Below are 19,509 nucleotides of genomic sequence, written 5' to 3' on the forward strand. Positions count from 1 at the left end.
GCACAGTTATGGGAAATCCTTTTCACTCTATATCCAGTAGGCCTATATTCATTCAAATATCCTAAAAATATCTTTATCATGAGAATGGTGATTAGAGGATAGGCCTACAGATGGATGGGGTGTCATTAAATATATTTACAACTTAGCTATTTTTAGCTTGGTGTGACAAAAATAGCTGATTTTTTAGTGAATATGGTAACCATTCAATTTCATATTAGGCCAATTTATTAAAAGTATCAAAAAAGTATTAGCCTACCTTCACAGCACCATACGTCCTCAGAAGGAACATTTGTTTATAAAGCGATAAATGTTTTAAATATCTAATTTCATTAGCTGAATTTAGCAACAATAGAAATATATATGGAAGGTCTTCACAATTGTTGTGAAGGAATCGTTATCAAATAAATCTTTTAAATTAGCAACTCCTCGACTCTTTTCGTTTTCCTGCCTTGAAAGATTGACGATAGCAAGAGCCAATAGCATTCAAGTGCGGTCTGTAGGCGAGCATTTCATTGGTTGGGCCTACTGAAAGAATACGCCCCCTTCAACGGTTCAGTTTGTTTTGAACTAGAATTCAGCTACACATTTCTCGTTCGTAACGAAAACAAATATTATATAATCGTTACATTATATATATATATATATATATATATATATATATATATATATATATATATATATATATATATATTATAATTTACTCGAATGAACTAGCACATCACATTCAAAAAGTGAAGAACAACGAAAAATTATGAATATGTAAAAATGACAAGTTTGAAATGGCTGTTATTGTTGTTTTAGCTCGATAAACTCGGACAAATGGGAAAAAATGATTCATTTGAGGGGAAAACGAATATTATATTTCGTGAAAGACTTGTTTATTTGAACGAATCAGTTGAGGGAATTATACAGTCACTCACATCTCGCCACCTACTGGACGTAACCTACAGAAATGCCTCTGAACGAATCTTGTTGGTTTACGGATTCAAAAGATTCGACTCACCGATGAATCAAAAACAGTGGCAGTGTATCCTTGTGTGAATATCTCTTTAAGAATGAAGCTGAAATTGGATCCTCTCACCACCATCACATACAGCCATCATCAGTTTCACATAATCATCCTCAACATGCTCTCACCGACGCGCGCTTATAAAACCTACATGCATCGCAGTTTCAGATTATTATAAGGTCCTTCTGTTTGTATGTTTGATATGAAATCATGCATTTCATATCGCCGTGGAGAGAGGACAATCATGCATGTGTCTGACTGACGGAAAAAAAACACGGATTTTTATCAGCCCATGTTTTCAGACACCATGCACAACTAACCAACAGACATCATTGATGATTGATAAGAGGTAAGCATATGTGTTAATACACGTATTGCATGATATCAAACAATATTTTATTGCATTATCGTTGTGTTTTCAGCCAGCATTGCGGTGTGATTTGGCCTAAAAGAAAGCAGGCATGTCGGTAACAACACGAGTCGATTTCAGCCCATCGCAATGTTTTTAGACAACTTTAATAGAGATGTGATCCGATATTTATTTGTGTTATCAAATTGCAGTCGATGTATACTTGACACGCGTCCATTTTCATAAAATACACATCTAAGCAAAACTATAGATATGTGTATTTGTTACACAAGCTATGCGGTTCAATGCAGCACAGTCGGAGTTAAATGACCGACTTTATTGACAAATGAAGGCGAAAATGACATTTAAAGGACAAAATCTAACATTTAAATATATTGTCGAGTCTGCACTGAAGATGCATGTCAGGATGAAGTGAAGCATTTTGTTCAGGTTTGCGACTATAAAACAATTAACTTTATCTTTATCTATTGAAAATATTAAATTCAACAGATTTTTCTCTAAGAGTTTGACATTTTTCATTAAACAACGTGTTTCTGACTTCTAAAAAACTTTCAACTGAGGTCTTTTATTCTGCTCTTCCTTATTTGGGTTTACTTTCAGTTTTGAGAGCTGAAAAAAAAAGAGAGTGTGTGTATAAAAATGACAGAAACATAATTTTATGAATATGTTTTTTGAATCATGACTATGATTATCATTTTAAAAATAATCCATAAATATAATTTTAAACAGCTTATTTGTACTTATCAATAATAGTATCAAGTGTTTTTTTTTTTTTTTTTAACCAGGAAAGGAGTGGTTTTGAAGTTATTTTTATTGTCTCTTATAACCAAAATCTTTCATTTAAACCAATAAAAATGCAGATCCTGTTGTAAATAATGTTCCATTATTAACCCTTAATATTACCCTATTAATATATTTTGTAGATTTTTGTTTTTGCACTACAGTTTCCACATTAAAGTATCTATTTAGCTATCCATCCATCCATCCATCCTGCTGCTCTATGAGCCTTGCTTTGCTCAGCTAATCTTTCATTCATAAGGCAGCACTGCTTCTCTGCTTAATATATGATGCATTTACTCAATGCACTAAAGCATGCCAGCAATGCAGTTCTATCAAAGCTGTGATCCATCACGCACATGATAAACCTGTACATCAGAATGGAAAGCATGCTAATCTACTCAATCTGTCTTTTCTGCCACTGAAAGTTTTTACAGTTGGGTTTTTTGTTGTTTTGAGACGCATTTACACACAGCAGAAGGCGTACAATCACACGTGTGAATGGCTGAACTTCCTGTTGTGTCACAGCCATTGCTATACATTGCTTCGTAACCTCTTTGGATGCCTGCATGTCATTCACATCCAGCATGAACCTGTATAGGGACTTTAAATACACTAACCCCCACTCTTCCTCTTGAGTGAGTGAACATGTGTGCATGGAACCTATTGCAACATAAAGAACAGCTAAATTTAGTTACAGCATGTTTGTGACTCCTATCACCCCATGAGGAGATGTGCTGATGTCACAGTCTTAGTTTAAACACTTATTAACCATTTAACTATTTATTATATTTTATATATAAACTAGCTATTTGTTTGACCACGTTCTGAAATGGCTTATTGTATCGACTCAATTGTTTATATCCTCTTAAATGCTTATTATGCAGTTAAAGGATAGCTTTGCCAGTTTTCAACTGGCTTTTGTACTGTTACAATTAGGGATGGGGAAAAAATATTGATTTCTCGGTTTTACTCGATTCTTATTTTTATGAACTGATTTTTATGACTGACCAGTTGAACTGTCATTGTCCCAGTCGGGCCAGTGCTGAATCGTCACACAATTTTATCAGTTGCACATTTTCAGAGAAATGTTCATGTTATATATTTTGGTTGCCTTTTAAGTGTGCCCGCTAACCCAACATAGACACGTAGGCACAGCCAATGGCATTAGTTTGGGATGGAACTACCAATCAAAGGAAGACTTTTGTAGGGAAGCCTGGCGTTTTAGTACTGCTAGTAGTGTTTTTTTTTTTTTTTTTTTTTTTTTTTTTTTTTTAAATAATGTCATTGGAATACCCTTATTTGGGGCTGTGGAATTGGGTACTGTTTGTTGTAGCAATAATGAGCAAGTTAAAGGTGCTACAGAGGATGTTTTGTTTTATACATTTTTGCAATATTACTTGAAACTGTCTTTACTAACTGATAAAAGACTATTTATTAGGTGCACTGAAAGGAATAATATTAATATACATCATCTGTGCACGAGGTAGGGCCTTAAAAACATCAGCCAATTGATGATCGCGTAAACGTTTGGCCCTCTGGCTTGTCAATCACTGCCATTACGTTCCTTGTGAGAGACGTGCGCGGCTGCGCGCTCCAGTAACTTTCCACACTCCACAGGCGCCGCATGCAGTGTTTTTGTCAGGAGACAGGAGTAACAACTGCAGATTATGAGTTACCTGCGGTGAGTCCGACATAATGAATCCACTAACACGACACAGCGAATGCCGGTGGTAAACACTCGTGTTCCAATACTCGTGCACGAGTTTTGGGAGGCGTTCCCTCGACACATGCGCTCATTTCAAAAACTCACTAACAGTCTTTGGTTTCTCAGTCGACGAAAAGATCCTCTTTAGCACCTTTAAGGCAAGTCAGGATAGGAGTGATTGGCTAACTTTTAATTAAACACCCCTGTGAACAAGATGAGTCATTCATATTTGAAAGACTGCACATTTTAGATGTGTATCTCTGCTAAAGGTTAATATTGGCAACTTGGTACTCTACAGTGTAGATGACCTCAAAGCTAGTAAACATGGTCTAAAAGCCACAAAACTCTAATTTCATGGTTTTCAAATCTGTGTCAGTCTCTTTTCACTACACTCTCAGTGCAAAGGGTTCATGTTTTGTATTTTTCTATCATACTTTGAACACTTGTAGCCTTAGGTAAGAGTGCGATTCATGTTTTCCATTAGCCATTATGTGCCAGAGGTCATGAAAATAGATCAGCTGGAAGAGCATTTAGATGGCCAGTGGAAGATGTCTTGTAAAACGATGCTTCTTCCATGTGTATTTTTGAGTTTTTAGTTGTCAAGGACATACTTGTATTTCTTATGTACTGATATAGTGATATTAGTATATAACAGTTTATTTCAATATATTTTTGAATCGTTGTGTAAATATACTGTTATATAAATATATTTGATTTTCTGAGGAAGATAGATAAATCGATAGATTGTTTTTTTTTTTTTTTTTTTTTTCCAGGCATTAACGTTAAACACACGTTTAACGCATGTTGGAATCATTTAGACAAAACTGGTTGCACTGTATGTGTTTTGTTTACTAAAAATATTCACTAAGAAGAACTGAATCAAAAGACACATTCGTTCAGGAATCATTTAGATATAAGTGGTTGCACTGTATGTTTTGATTCACTGCAAAATGCCTCATAAGAGTCATTTGATTAGGAATCAGACTACTCTGGTCAAACTGTGTGGTTCTGATTCACTTTCTAATCTAATCTAATCTATATATATATATATATATATATATATATATATATATATATATATATATATATATATATATACATATACATATACATATATATATACATATATATATATATATATATATGTATATGTGTGTGTGTGCATATTTATTAAAATTGATATTTATGTTATTTTAATAACCATGTGGTTGTGCCGATTATTGAATAATCCAGAAATTAAAGTTTTTTTTTTTTTGTCTTTTTTTTACAAAAGAAAAAAAAAGCCTTGCTCAAGTACTTAAAATGCTAAAAATGGCCTAGCCTCTAACTTGATTTAGTCCAGCTAACCATTTGAACATTAACCCTGTGGCTTTTTTCCCTAATGAACGTCCATATATGGAAAGTAAAGCCACTTGTTACAGGAAGTGAGGAAAGCTCAGGTGAGCATGAATGCAATGTCTGTCTTTTGCTCTTTGTGCCGATTTACTCCCGCTAAACCCAACTGGAATGCTGTGATTATTTTGGCCGAAGGTTTATCATTATGGATCACTGCTTCCTTGCTGTGTGCTTCAAAGGGGACAGACTTGTTTTTCTGGTGCACAATGAGCCAGACTGAAAGAGGAACTGTTGACACTGCTGCTTTTCTTTTTTTTAACTTCAGACGAATTATTTCACCTTTAGGAGAAGGTTGACATTTAGATCCAAGCTCGGTGTGATGTGTATATACAGTACTGCCATCAAGGAATACGTACGTATTGTTATTTATTTATTAAAACAGAAGCCAGCTGTTGACTTTCAGAGCAGTTGTGTAACCAGGATGTGTAACATATCTGAGATTTTGGACAGTCTTTTGGAATGGTCAACAAACTCTTACGTCACACCTGTCAGCATTAATATCAACCAGTGATGATTTTGAATAAAATGTTCAAGAGGATGTTTTAGTTTTATGAGATTTATATAGATAATTGGGCGTTATATCACCTCATTTGTTTCTCCACACTAACCCAGTAATGGCAGAGGGCATGTCTGTTAAACATTTACTTTTAACAGACAGTTTTCCGTTGTGTGATCTCAACGGGACATTGATGTTCATGTCTTTCTGTAAAGCAAAGTCATCTCCTCTGCTCTTTTTCTTGCAGTGGGGTCGGGTGGCCATGGACCCCTTCAGCCAGCTGATCCTGCTCATCTCGGTGGTGAGTTTTTGCACCTTCCAGTGGCTCTTTCACAGCTTGAGCCCATGGGCGTCGTCCAGAATCAGCCCTGGCTTCCTCAAACTCACCCACAAACAGAAGATCGAGTGGAACTCAAGGTAACTAAGCATGCTTGTTCTTTTAGATGTTCAGTGTCTCTTAAGTATAAAATAGCTGTATGTGTTTGATTCACTAAAACGAATCAGCATATAAGAGTCATTTGTTTAGGTATCATACTAGGCTGGTTGCACTGTGCATTTCTGATTCGTTTAAATTAACTGACTCAAAAGATTCAATGCATACACTGAATGTTTTTGATTCACTAAAAAGAACTGACTCAAAAGATTCATTAGTTCAGGAATCATTTAGACACAACTGGTTTGATTCACTGAGAAGAACTGGCTCATAAGAGTCATTTGTTTAAGAATTTGGGAATCTTTTAAACATCACTGTTTGCACTGTATGTGTTTGGTTTGCTATTAAAGGGTTAGTTCACCCAAAAATGAAAATTATGTCATTAATGACTCGCCCTCATGTCGTTCCAAACCCGTAAGACCTCCGTTCATCTTCAGAACACAGTTTAAGATATTTTAGATTTAGTCCAAGAGCTTTCTGTCCCTCCATTGAAAATGTATGTACGGTATACTGTCCATGTCCAGAAAGGTAATAAAAACATCATCAAAGTAGTCCATGTGACATCAGTGGGTTAGTTAGAATTTGTTGAAGCATCAAAAATACATTTTGGTCCAAAAATAACAAAAACTACGACTTTATTCAGCATTGTCTTTTCTTCCGGAATACTTTCCATTGAATTGATTCCATTGAATCCTTCCATCTGTCGGCGTTGGTAATGCACTTTTACGTCGCCGTGGTTGTTTTTGCCGATTAGGACATTCGCGACATGCACACTTACGCACCATTTTAAAAAATATAGCAATACCAAAATACAAACAATGTAGAATAGCTTGAATACAGCATGCGTCTCCCTCAGACTGTAAACGAAGCTCGGGCGCACCGGATAACACGTCAGTAGCGTCTTACATCAGCAGCGTCACTGCGGAGTCATGAACCACACTCCGGAGCAGAAGGGGGCAGTAATGCACCAATAAGCTGGATGCCAACCGCCATAAAAAAATAAAAAAAACAGGAAAGAAGAAGCAGAGTCGTGAACGCGAATTGACAACAGACCCGGAAGAGAATACAATGCTGAATAAAGTCGTAGTTTTTGTTATTTTTGGACCAAAATGTATTTTCGATGCTTCAAAATGTCGTGGATCGCCAAAAACAACGACGTAAAAGTGCATTACCAACGCCGACAGATGAAAGGATTCAATGGAATCAATTCAATGGAAAGGATTCCGGAAGAGAAGACAATGCTGAATAAAGTCGTAGTTTTTGTTATTTTTAGACCAAAATGTATTTTCGATACTTCAACAAATTCTAACTGACCCACTGATGTCACATGGACTACTTTGATGATGTTTTTATTACCTTTCTGGACATGGACAGTCTACTGTACATACTTTTTCAATGGAGGGACAGAAAGCTCTCGGACTAAATCTAAAATATCTTAAACTGTGTTCAGAAGATGAACGGAGGTCTTACGGGTTTGGAACAACATGAGGGTGAGTCATTAATGACATAAATTTTATTTTTGGGTGAACTAACCTTTTAAGATCCAGCTCAAATCCAGCGCGCACTTTTTGATTCACAAAAAAAAAAAAAAAAAGAAAAAAAAAAAGTCTTTTGTTTAGGAATGGATGAACCTGGTTGCTCTGTGTGGTTCACTAAAAAGAACTGAATTCACTAAAAAGAACTGAATCAAAAGACATTCATTCATTCATTCACACATATGTTTTTGTTTCACTCATAAGAGTCATTTGATTAGGAATTCACACTGTGTGGTTCTGATTCACTAAAAAGACTCATTTGTTCAGGAATCATTTAGATATCATCTGACAAATATGCTTGGAAAACTGCATCAAAAAAAAAAAAAAAAAAAAGAGTTTTAGATGATTTAATAAGGTTAAAATGACTACAAAAGTTCCTAGATAAGTGTGTCCTTGTGAGATGTGGCCATATTATTGTTTGTAGCTCTTTGAAAGTATTAAAGGGATAGTTCATCCAAAAATGAAAATTATCCCATGATTTACTCACCCTGAAGCCACCCTAGGTGAGAACCAGCTATAAAAACTTGCATGCACAGTATGTTTTGATTCACTAAAAAGAACCAGTTCATAAGAGTCACCAAAAAGAACTGACTGAAAATACTTGTTTGTTCAGGAATCATTTAGACAACTAGTTGCACTGTTTTTAAATTCACTAAAAAGAACCAGCTCATTCTGTAATAGCCATTTGTTCAGGAATCAGATCACACTGGTTGCACTGTATTGTTTTGAATCACTAAAAAGACTCATTGCATGTGCTGTTTTTGATTCACTGACAAGAACTGAGTCATTTGTTTAGGAATCACACTACAGTACAATTACAATTATACATAGTTACATGATGTCAAACTATAACAGCCGTTCTTAACAGACAGTATGTTGAATTTAGCCAGTGGATTCGCAGTGGCACTTCACCCTGCTAAATGTCTACACTGTGGAGAGCAGGTTGTAAGCCGTCGCTCAAAATGACTAATGTCTGTGTATGCAGAAAGAAACTGAGAAGCGATAATGTGCTCATTTCAGCGGGCTGTCAGGAGAACAGCCAGCTGGAGGAGATCTTTAGATGTAGGGCACACAGCGTCTGGTTGATTGACAGCAGTCAATCGCTCGGCTTCGATTGGTTCAACTTGACATTGTTCTATGAGAGAAGCAGACCACTATAAACACAGCTGTCATGTGTGATTAAAACCTTTCCCTTGCGTGTCTCTGCAGGACTGTGTCCACGCTCCACGCTCTGTTGGTCGGCCTTTTCTGCCTCTACATCCTGTTCTTCGATGAGGCCGTCAATCAGGACCCCGTATGGTGAGCGCTCTGCCGTCAAGACTGACCCATCACACTGCATGCAGGGCATGCTGGGAAAGCGCTGCTCTTTACAGACTAGCAGGCCGCTGTCAGTAACTGTTGTAACATGGTCGTGCAGTAATCTCAGTGCCTTGTTCTCATCTTTACCACAACAGGGGAGATCCTACTCTGGTGAAGATAAACGTGAGCATTACTACAGGCTACCTCATATCTGGTGAGAGCTTACGGCAGATTTCTGATTTTGGAGGTGTTTTTGTTTGAGAGCTGCATCATCATGCATAGAAATGGACTGGGCATTTTTCTTCACAATTGGGTGTTTGTTAGGGATGCACCGATACCGATGTCAAACTCATGTACTTGTACTTGTACTCGTACTCGTAAAAATACCCCCGATACCAAAGACCGATACCTCACGTGACGTAACTGACAGAATTTTCCGTGCTCAGAGACACTGGCGGCGGCAGCAGAAACAATGTCAGCCTCAGAGGTGTGGAAATATCTCTCTAGCAACATTTCACCATCTATGTGTCCATTTTAATCTGATTTTAGATGATTTAACAAGGTTAAAATGACCGTGCTACAAAAGTCCCTAGATAAATGTGTCCTTGTGAGATGTGGCCATATTATTGTTTGTAGCTCTTTGAAAGTATTAAAGGGATAGTTCATCCAAAAATGAAGCCATCCTAGGTGTAAATTTTCGGTGCTCAGAGACACCAGCGGCAGCAGCAGAAACAATGTCAGCCTCAGAGGTGTGGAAATACTTCAGCATTAATGATGACAACACACACATTGCGAACTGCATGCTTTCAATCACAGTTCGTTATCGATTAGTGAAGGCGGGATAGGGGTGAATCGCGCTGAATGACACGACCAGAAGCGCTCCCTCTCGCACACGGTCTCTCTCTTTCTTGCATGCGATCCCCGTTCTCTCAGACGGCACGCAATCGGTTCTCAAATGCACACATGGTTGTCAAAATGTCCATCGTGTGGAGTATCTCATGTAAATACAGTCGGTTATGGCTTAAGTGGACGTAAACATTTGGGTGAAAACAGCATATGTGTCAGTATCCATGGATTTGGTCTTAAAGGGACTGTAGCCTATAATTGTCATTAAAGGGTTAGTTCACCCAAAAATGAAAATTCTGTCATTTATTACTTACCCTCATGCCGTTCCACACCCGTAAGACCTTCGTTAATCTTCAGAACACAAATTAAGATATTTTTGATGAAATCCGACGGCTCTGTGAGGCCTCCATAGGGAGCAATGACATTTCCTCTCTCAAGATCCATAAGGTACTAAAAACATATTTAAATCAGTTCATGTGAGTACAGTGGTTCGATATTAATATTATAAAGTGACAAGAATATTTTTGGAGCACCAAAAAAACAAAATAACGACTTATTTGGTGATGGCCGATTTCAAAACACTGCTTCAGGAAGCTTCGGAGCATAAATGAATCATTAGATATGTTTTTAGTATCTTTATGGATCTTGAGAGAGGAAGTGTCCATTGCTCCCTATGGAGGACTCACGCTCACGGAGCCATCAGATTTCAACTAAAATATCTTAATTTGTGTTCTGAAGATTAACGAAGGTCTTACGGGTGTGGAACGACATGAGGGTGAGTAATAAATGACAGAATTTTCATTTTTGGGTGAACTAACCTTTTAATGTTAATAATAAAACAACAAAAAATATGTAAAATAAATGTATACATGGTAAATAAACCTACTGTATCTGAAAAACAAGTTTATTTAATTTGTATCTCTATAGTGTTTGTTGTATTGTTTGTAATTTGTTTGTAAATTTCTTTTTTATATAACAACAATTATATATGTTGGTAATTATGCCCTTTGAAGGTTTTTGGACACTGTGAAGTTTTTGTTCTTTAAGTTTGTGACAAGCACATAAAAATTATTACTTTTTTCATTAGTGTAATAATAAAGAAGCAGTCCTACATTCATTATTCTCACCGTGATGTGCTTGGAAAACTGCATTAAAAAAAAAGCGAGAGAGAGAAATTAATAAATGTATAGGCATCGGTATCGGCGAGTACTAGAAATAAAGTATCAGTACTCATACTCTGTCCTTTAAAAATGGTATAGGTGCATCCCTAGTATTTGTTGTAATATTGAGCATTTGATTTGAAAATGAATTTGATTTCCTCTTGTTTTTTTGCCCCTGATTGCATTTTTTTGGAGTTTCTTATAGATATCTTTAAAGATACAGTGGGTACGGAAAGTATTCAGACCCCCTTACATTTTTCACTCTGTTATATTGCAGCCATTTGCTAAAATCATTTAAGTTAATTTTTTTCCTCATTAATGTACACACAGCACCCTATATTGACAGAAAAACACAGAATTGTTGACATTTTTGCAGATTTATTAAAAAAGAAAAACTGAAATATCACATGGTCCTAAGTATTCAGACCCTTTGCTCAGTATTTAGTAGAAGCACCCTTTTGATCTAATACAGCCATGAGTCTTTTTGGGAAAGATGCAACAAGTTTTTCACACCTGGATTTGGGGATCCTCTGCCATTCCTCCTTGCAGATCCTCTCCAGTTCTGTCAGGTTGGATGGTAAATGTTGGTGGACAGCCATTTTTAGGTCTCTCCAGAGATGCTCAATTGGGTTTAAGCAAAGTCCCTTTAAGACAAGTCATTTCACTCGGCGGCCATCTTTGAAACGCCTCTCGGGCATCCTGGGCATCATGCAGCTCCTATCTCTTTGAATGGGGAAACATCAGATTCTCCAAAACTGTTCGTCAACCTTACGATTAAATTTCATATTTGAAATCACCAATGAAATCTAACAACAACCGACTCATAAATATAGTTTCTAAACGCTCGAATCATGACAAAAAACCTGTATTTTTTTCAGGCTGGATCAAGCTAATGCGCATGCGCAGACCTAAATGCGCGTCTCTTCGGGGGCGCGCGTCTGACTGTTTCTATAGAAACCGGTGATTCTAACGGCCGCTGAAGTGACGCGATGACTTTACCAGTCGGCGATTGGCTCTTTGCTTTAGAAGGCGGGACTTATTCTGCCATATTGCGCGTTACACTTTCTCCCATTCAAAACAATACGAGTGACACGTCTTGTGTTATTCTATAGTCTTTGGTTTAAGTCAGGGCTCTGGCTGGGCCATTCAAAACAGTCATGGAGTTGTTGTGAAGCCACTCCTTCGTTATTTTAGCTGTGTGCTTAGGGTCATTGTCTTGTTGGAAGGTAAACCTTCGGCCCAGTCTGAGGTCCTGAGCACTCTGGAGAAGGTTTTCGTCCAGGATATCCCTGTACTTGGCCGCATTCATCTTTCCCTCGATTGCAACCAGTCGTCCTGTCCCTGCAGCTGAAAAACACCCCCACAGCATGATGCTGCCACCACCATGCTTCACTGTTGGGACTGTATTGGACAGGTGATGAGCAGTGCCTGGTTTCTTCACACATACCGCTTAGAATTAAGGCCAAAAAGTTCTATCTTGGTCTCATCAGACCAGAGAATCTTATTTCTCACCATCTTGGCAAACTCCATGCGGGCTTTCATGTGTCTTGTACTGAGGAGAGGCTTCCGTCGGGCCACTCTGCCATAAAGCCCCGACTGGTGGAGGGCTGCAGTGATGGTTGACTTTCTACAACTTTCTCCCATCTCCCGACTGCATCTCTGGAGCTCAGCCACAGTGATCTTTGGGTTCTTCTTTACCTCTCTCACCAAGGCTCTTCTCCCCCGATAGCTCAGTTTGGCCGGACGGCCAGCTCTAGGAAGGGTCCTGGTCATCCCAAACGTCTTTCATTTAAGGATTATGGAGGCCACTGTGCTCTTAGGAACCTTAAGTGCAGCAGAATTTTTTTTGTAACCTTGGCCAGATCTGTGCCTTGCCACAATTCTGTCTCTGAGCTCTTTTTCTGTCAATATGGGGTGCTGTGTGTACATTGAGGAAAAAAAAATGAACTTGATTTTAGCAAATGGCTGCAATGTAACAAAGAGTGAAAAATTTAAGGGGGTCTAAATACTTTCCGTACCCACTGTATATCTGATAGATGCATTTAAATTGTTTCACAAAGGAAATATCTCTCTAGCAACATTTCACCATCTATGTGTCCATTTTAATCTGGTTTTAGATGATTTAACAAGGTTAAAATATCTGTGATACAAAAGTCCCTAGATAAGTGTGTCCTTGTGAGATGTGGCCATATTATTGATTGTAGCTCTTTGAACGTATTAAAGGGATAGTTCATCCAAAAATGAAAATTATCCCATGATTTACTCACCCTGAAGCCATCCTAGGTGTATAATAACTAGCTTCAAGCAGACTGACATACGCATTGACATACGGAAGAGTAACCTCTGACCTGACACATGACGTAATGATGAATGGGGAAGCGTAGAGGATAGAGCAAAACAAAACACCGGTCATGAATAAGAAGTCTACAACGATCATTTTTAGAGAGAAATGTTGGAGGATTTTGATATAAGAGAAGAGGAGCTTGAGTTTGTTGCGCAGCCAAATTTTTTTGAACCGTGAGAGGCGTCTAAGCTTACGCTACTCCTACATCCCACATCATGTATCGCGTCATGGGGTTATTCTTCATCTTCTTCATTTATATAGCGCTTTTCACAATACATATTGTTTCAAAGCAGCTTCACAGTGACAATAGGAAAATTCTTATCGAGCTAGTGTTGGTTTTTTGATTATTTTTTATAAAAAATAACTACCATTATAAAGCTTGGAAGAGCCTGGATATTTTTTTTATGTATCTCTGATTGTGTTTATCTGAAAGAGGTGAGTAAATCATTTGGTAAATAAAATCTTTGGGTGAATTATCCCTTTAAGTCACTTTTGTGGCAGTGTTTTGTGTAAATGCTAAATTAAAACTGCCAAATTCATATTCCTCAGTGTAGTACTGACTCTTCTCGCCTTTTTTTCTGTGTTTTTCAGATCTGCTGCTTATATTTTACTATTGGAGAGCAATAGGAGACAAGTTTTTTGTAATCCACCACCTGGCAGCATTGTATGCTTACTACTATGTACTGGTGAGTTCCCTGTTGTCCCATAACAGAACATGCAGGCAAGATGGGAAAGAGACAACCAAGAGTGAGCAGTGGTAGTGTCAGGTGTGCAGCTGGTGCTGAAAGCTCTGTGTTCCCTCGCCGACACTCCACGGCACGAGTGTTCACTTCTGACATAGCTCTAAACTATAAACAGAGGAACATAACGAACAGAATTCTCACGGTGGTCAGAAGCTGGAAGTCATTTTCTTCAGAAGGATTTATCCCATTTGTGTCATTCCAATCACTATTCACGTGTCGTCTTTTTTTAAATGTACTGTAGCCATGCGTGTTACACATTTTGAGCATTCAGAGCACTCCTCCAACATTGTTAAAGTGAATGTTAGCTGCTGGCTTTCTGGAATATTTCTGATTGGTCATTTCTGCGGCACCGCAGGCAAATTGCAGCAAATATTTTTGTATAATGACCAGGCCACCAATATCTAGTTTCATGTCTGTCATTACAACCTGTGGTCTGTCTTTTTCCCACACAATTTAAACTCAAATCAATATTTATGTATTTATGCATTTATTTATCTAAGCATGCAAGTAGCAGTGTAATAAGTAGGATAATGAACTGTCAGTCAGTCATTATGGCAATATAAACCACAACAGAATCTTGTATCATTGTGATGGGTACATTATTTATATTACTTAAAAGTCCAGGAATTATTGTACAAAGAACCACATCCTGTCATTCTAGTTTAGTGAACTTCTTTGGATATTTATAACAAAATTTGACTCCATATGGGGCCTGTGACCTTCTCTGAAGAAATAAGGGCCTTGTTAACTAATGTATGTAAAGTTCTCATTTGTAAAAAAAGAAAGAAAAAAAAGTTAATATTAGGGATGAGCAATCCAACTAACTGGTTAATTTGTCCCCTATGATCTGCATATGTAAATATTATGTAGACTTACTGTTTATATCAAATTCATGCTTTAATAGTAGACTAATCATTGCAGGTTTCATCAGTCCAGTCTGTGACTTGCAACATAAACGTTTGCGTTTAGCATCAAAAGGTGTCTTCAATGACTGTATTCTATAAAAATGACTATATTTTTTGCATTCCAATTCTACAGAGCCCCACATATGACATGCAGGAAAAAAACAGTAGGCTAAATCAATCGCATGATTTACTAACTCGTTCACTCGATTTGCTACATCATGCGCACGATTTAGTAAATCAAAGGAACCAATTAGTAAATTGTGTGCACGATTTAGCAAATCGAGGGAATTAAATAGTAAATAGTGCGCACGATTTAGCAAATTGGGAACAAATTATTTAGTGCGCTCAATTTAGCAAATCTAGGGAACAAAATAGTAAATAATGCGCATGATTTAGTAAATCCAGGGAAAGAATTAGTAAATTGTGTGCTCGATTTAGCAAATCGAGGGAACAAAATAGTAAATAATGCGCATGATTTAGTAAATCCAGGGAAAGAATTAGTAAATTGTGCATGCAATTTAGCAAATCGATGGAACGAAATAGTAAATAGTGTGCACGATTTAGCAAATCGAGGGAACAAAATAGTAAATAGAGTGCACGATTTAGTAAATCCAGGGAACGAAATAGTAAATGCGCATGATTTAGTAAATCCAGGGAAAGAATTAGTAAATTGTGCATGCAATTTAGCAAATCGATGGAACGAAATAGTAAATAATGTGCATGATTTAGTAAATCCAGGGAAAGAATAAGTAAATTGTGCACTCAATTTAGCAAATCAAGGGAACAAATAGTAAATAATGTGCACGATTTAGTAAATCCAGGGAACGAAATAGTAAAGAGTGCGCTCGATTCAGCAAATCGAGGGAACAAAATGTTAAATAATGCGCATGATTTAGTAAATCCAGGGAAATAATTAGTAAATTGTGCATGCAATTTAGCAAATCGATGGAACAAATAGTAAATAATGTGCATGATTTAGTAAATCCAGGGAAAGAATTAGTAAATTGTGTGCTCGATTTAGCAAATCGAGGGAACAAAATATTAAATAATGCGCATGATTTAGTAAATCCAGGGAAAGAATTAGTAAATTGTGCATGCAATTTAGCAAATCGATGGAACAAATAGTAAATAATGCACATGATTTAGTAAATCCAGGGAAATAATTAGTAAATTGTGCATGCAATTTAGCAAATCGATGGAACAAATAGTAAATAATGCGCATGATTTAGTAAATCCAGGGAAATAATTAGTAAATTGTGCATGCAATTTAGCAAATCGATGGAACAAATAGTAAATAATGTGCATGATTTAGTAAATCCAGGGAAAGAATTAGTAAATTGTGTGCTCGATTTAGCAAATCGAGGGAACAAAATATTAAACAATGCGCATGATTTAGTAAATCCAGGGAAAGAATTAGTAAATTGTGCATGCAATTTAGCAAATCGATGGAACAAATAGTAAATAATGTGCATGATTTAGTAAATCCAGGGAAAGAATTAGTAAATTGTGTGCTCGATTTAGCAAATCGGTGGAACAAAATAGTAAATAATGTGCATGATTTAGTAAATCCAGGGAAAGAATTAGTAAATTGTGCATGCAATTTAGCAAATCGATGGAACAAATAGTAAATAATGCACATGATTTAGTAAATCCAGGGAAAGAATTAGTAAATTGTGTGCTCGATTTTAGCAAATCGAGGGAACAAAATAGTAAATAATGCGCATGATTTAGTAAATCCAGGGAAAGAATTAGTAAATTGTGCATGCAATTTAGCAAATCGATGGAACAAATAGTAAATAATGCACATGATTTAGTAAATCCAGGGAAAGAATTAGTAAATTGTGTGCTCGATTTTAGCAAATCGAGGGAACAAAATGGTAAATAATGCGCATGATTTAGTAAATCCAGGGAAAGAATTAGTAAATTGTGCATGCAATTTAGCAAATCGATGGAACAAATAGTAAATAATGCACATGATTTAGTAAATCCAGGGAAAGAATTAGTAAATTGTGTGCTCGATTTAGCAAATCGAGGGAACAAAATAGTAAATAATGCACATGATTTAGTAAATCCAGGGAAAGAATTAGTAAATTGTGCATGCAATTTAGCAAATCGATGGAACGAAATAGTAAATAGTGTGCAATATTTAGTAAATCCAGGGAACGAAATAGTAAATAGTGTGCAATATTTAGTAAATCCAAGGAACGAAATAGTAAATAGTGTGCAATATTTAGTAAATCCAGGGAACGAAATAGTAAATAGTGTGCAATATTTAGTAAATCCAAGGAACGAAATAGTAAATAGTGTGCACAATTTAGTAAATCCAGGGAACGAATTAGAAGATTGTGCGCACAATTTAGCAAATTGGGAACGAATTAGTAAATTGTACGCACAATTTACTTTTTTACTAGCATGTCATGTACGGGGCTCTGTACGATTCTGACATCCAAATGAAACGACAAAACATTTTTCTCTTATGTGGATTTTGCTTATTTTCCTCCACTTGTTACCACTATTTTTCTGCCACCACTATGCGCACGGAGCTGCAAGTGGCATAACTGTTACGTCTTCGCCAAATTGGTCTATACAAACGCATTCAGACTGTTGTCTTTAAAAAAGTCCAACTCTAAAAATGTTTATGCATCTTAGTTTATGCATTCTGTCCCGTTCTGTTGTGCTCTGTCTAGTTTTGAGCACAATAACACATCTTCATGTAAACAATTTCTAAGAAACTTGTATTTTTTGCTCATCCCTATTTAGTTCATCCTTTTGTTTATTGTTAAAAATGGTTTCCAAATGTTTGCATTTACCAGCCCAGATCTTTAACCACTAGACTACACTACCCACTGAGGCCACTACTGTTCACTCTTGGTTCAGTTGTACGGTTACCCTCTAGGTCACCAGGTTCTGTAGCTGATTATGCCGATGATGATGATGATGGTATTTTTTGCATGGAATGCTCATTGACGGTTATGCAGAAGTCCATTTTCTCCTCTTCAACTCCTGCTCTACCTCACTGACCTCCCCCCCCCCCAGCAACTCTAACGGTCAGTTGTGGCCCGGGTCTCGGCCCAGACTGCACCGGATTGTGTGCATGTGTTGATGCTCGCTGCTCCTGTGGTGCCGTTGGAGGGTTTCCTGTGTGCATGCTCTGATACCTTCCCCTGCTTTGAGCCGATCTTCCTCTCTCTTCTGAAAACTAACATCCACGTCTCAACTGCAGGATGAGTAACAGCGAGAAAGCGCTTGTTTGTTGGGCTGTGTCGAGATGCTCTATGATCCACACTCACGCTATGAGAAGGTTTTGCAGAATAACAGGTTGATCTGGTCCTCAACTGAATTCTAAATAACTACGCATTTAGTTTACATGTTGCACAAGTTGTTACTTGTGACTTTTTTTGCTAGAAATTTGAAAGAAATCTGATGAGAAAGAAAAAAAAAACACCTAAAACTGCATCAGTTGATGCTCAGTTGTTTGGCATGGGTGATTTTATGTATTTTGTGTGCAACGGGTGCCTTTTTTGTTTTAAAAAAGTCAGAATTTGTAATATTTTTAACAGTATATGAGGAAAAACATGTCTTGAAATGTTAATAAATTGCATTGTGCCATTTCAAGCTAAATTAATATGTAGTAATGTACAGTCAAACCAAAATTTATTCCGACACCTTGAACATTTCATTCATTAATACAGTTTATTCATTATAGTTTAAAATGGTAATAAAATATGACAAGATCTCAGAGTTAAACTGTGTTAGAAAAAACATGGTCCGGTCAAAGTGTCTGAATAATTTTTGGTTCCAAATTTTTATCAACTTTACTGGTAGTCCACTGTATGAAGAATTTTTGGGTATAATATGTCAGTTTAATTTATTTTGCTATCCTCACTTACATAAATGAACTATAGTGTCCTGCACCCACTAGTAAATAGATCAAAAATATCAAAAATGTCAGAATAATTTTTGGTTTGACTATGTAATTTCAGCAAGGCAACAGGGTTGATGCGACGTGACAAAATGTTCCCTTTGTAATTATTGAAGATTTCCAACTTCACTTATATTATATTATATTATATTATATTATATTATATTATATTATATTATATTATATTATATTATTAAAAAATTTAAATGTACTAACACACACATTATTTATAATATATATATATATGTATATGTATATGTATGTATGTGTGTGTGTTAGTACATTTAAATTTTTTTAATACTTTAATACATTGCCATAAGATATTAAATCTTGAAGTTGGCATAAGCTTTTATTTGTTCAAGTTGTTAATATATAAACTTCATAACTAACATGTTTTTCTTGTTCATGCTTGCACATTGTGTGTAGTAATGCATGAATAGTTAAAAAAAACAATATATACTGTAACATATTATTACTTATGATCCGCTATAATTACACTATCTGCCTCGATATATTACTATCTGATATATCACAAAACAGGGATCCAAAAGGCACCCGTTAAGTAAA

At 36.6% G+C, this 19,509-nt stretch overlaps 1 protein-coding gene across 3 annotated transcripts in view; it reads left to right on the plus strand.

Moving 5' to 3' along the window:
* Window positions 1-978: 978 nt before the first annotated feature.
* Window positions 979-19,509, plus strand: part of tlcd4a (TLC domain containing 4a) — a 28,504-nt gene continuing 9,973 nt past the window's right edge. Inside the window, exons 1-5 of one of the 3 annotated variants that reach the window (XM_048173763.1) lie at window positions 979-1,358; window positions 6,003-6,172; window positions 8,933-9,022; window positions 9,178-9,236; window positions 13,964-14,058. In XM_048173763.1, coding sequence (XP_048029720.1) covers window positions 6,018-6,172; window positions 8,933-9,022; window positions 9,178-9,236; window positions 13,964-14,058 — 399 coding nt within the window. In that variant the 5' untranslated portion in view covers window positions 979-1,358; window positions 6,003-6,017. Of the gene's footprint in view, window positions 1,359-5,198; window positions 5,612-6,002; window positions 6,173-8,932; window positions 9,023-9,177; window positions 9,237-13,963; window positions 14,059-19,509 lie in introns of those variants that run through there. The other 2 variants (XM_048173762.1, XM_048173764.1) reach the window with 2 other exon arrangements.

The sequence above is a fragment of the Megalobrama amblycephala genome, linkage group LG22 (genome assembly GCF_018812025.1).
Source record: "Megalobrama amblycephala isolate DHTTF-2021 linkage group LG22, ASM1881202v1, whole genome shotgun sequence".
NCBI lineage: Eukaryota > Metazoa > Chordata > Actinopteri > Cypriniformes > Xenocyprididae > Megalobrama > Megalobrama amblycephala.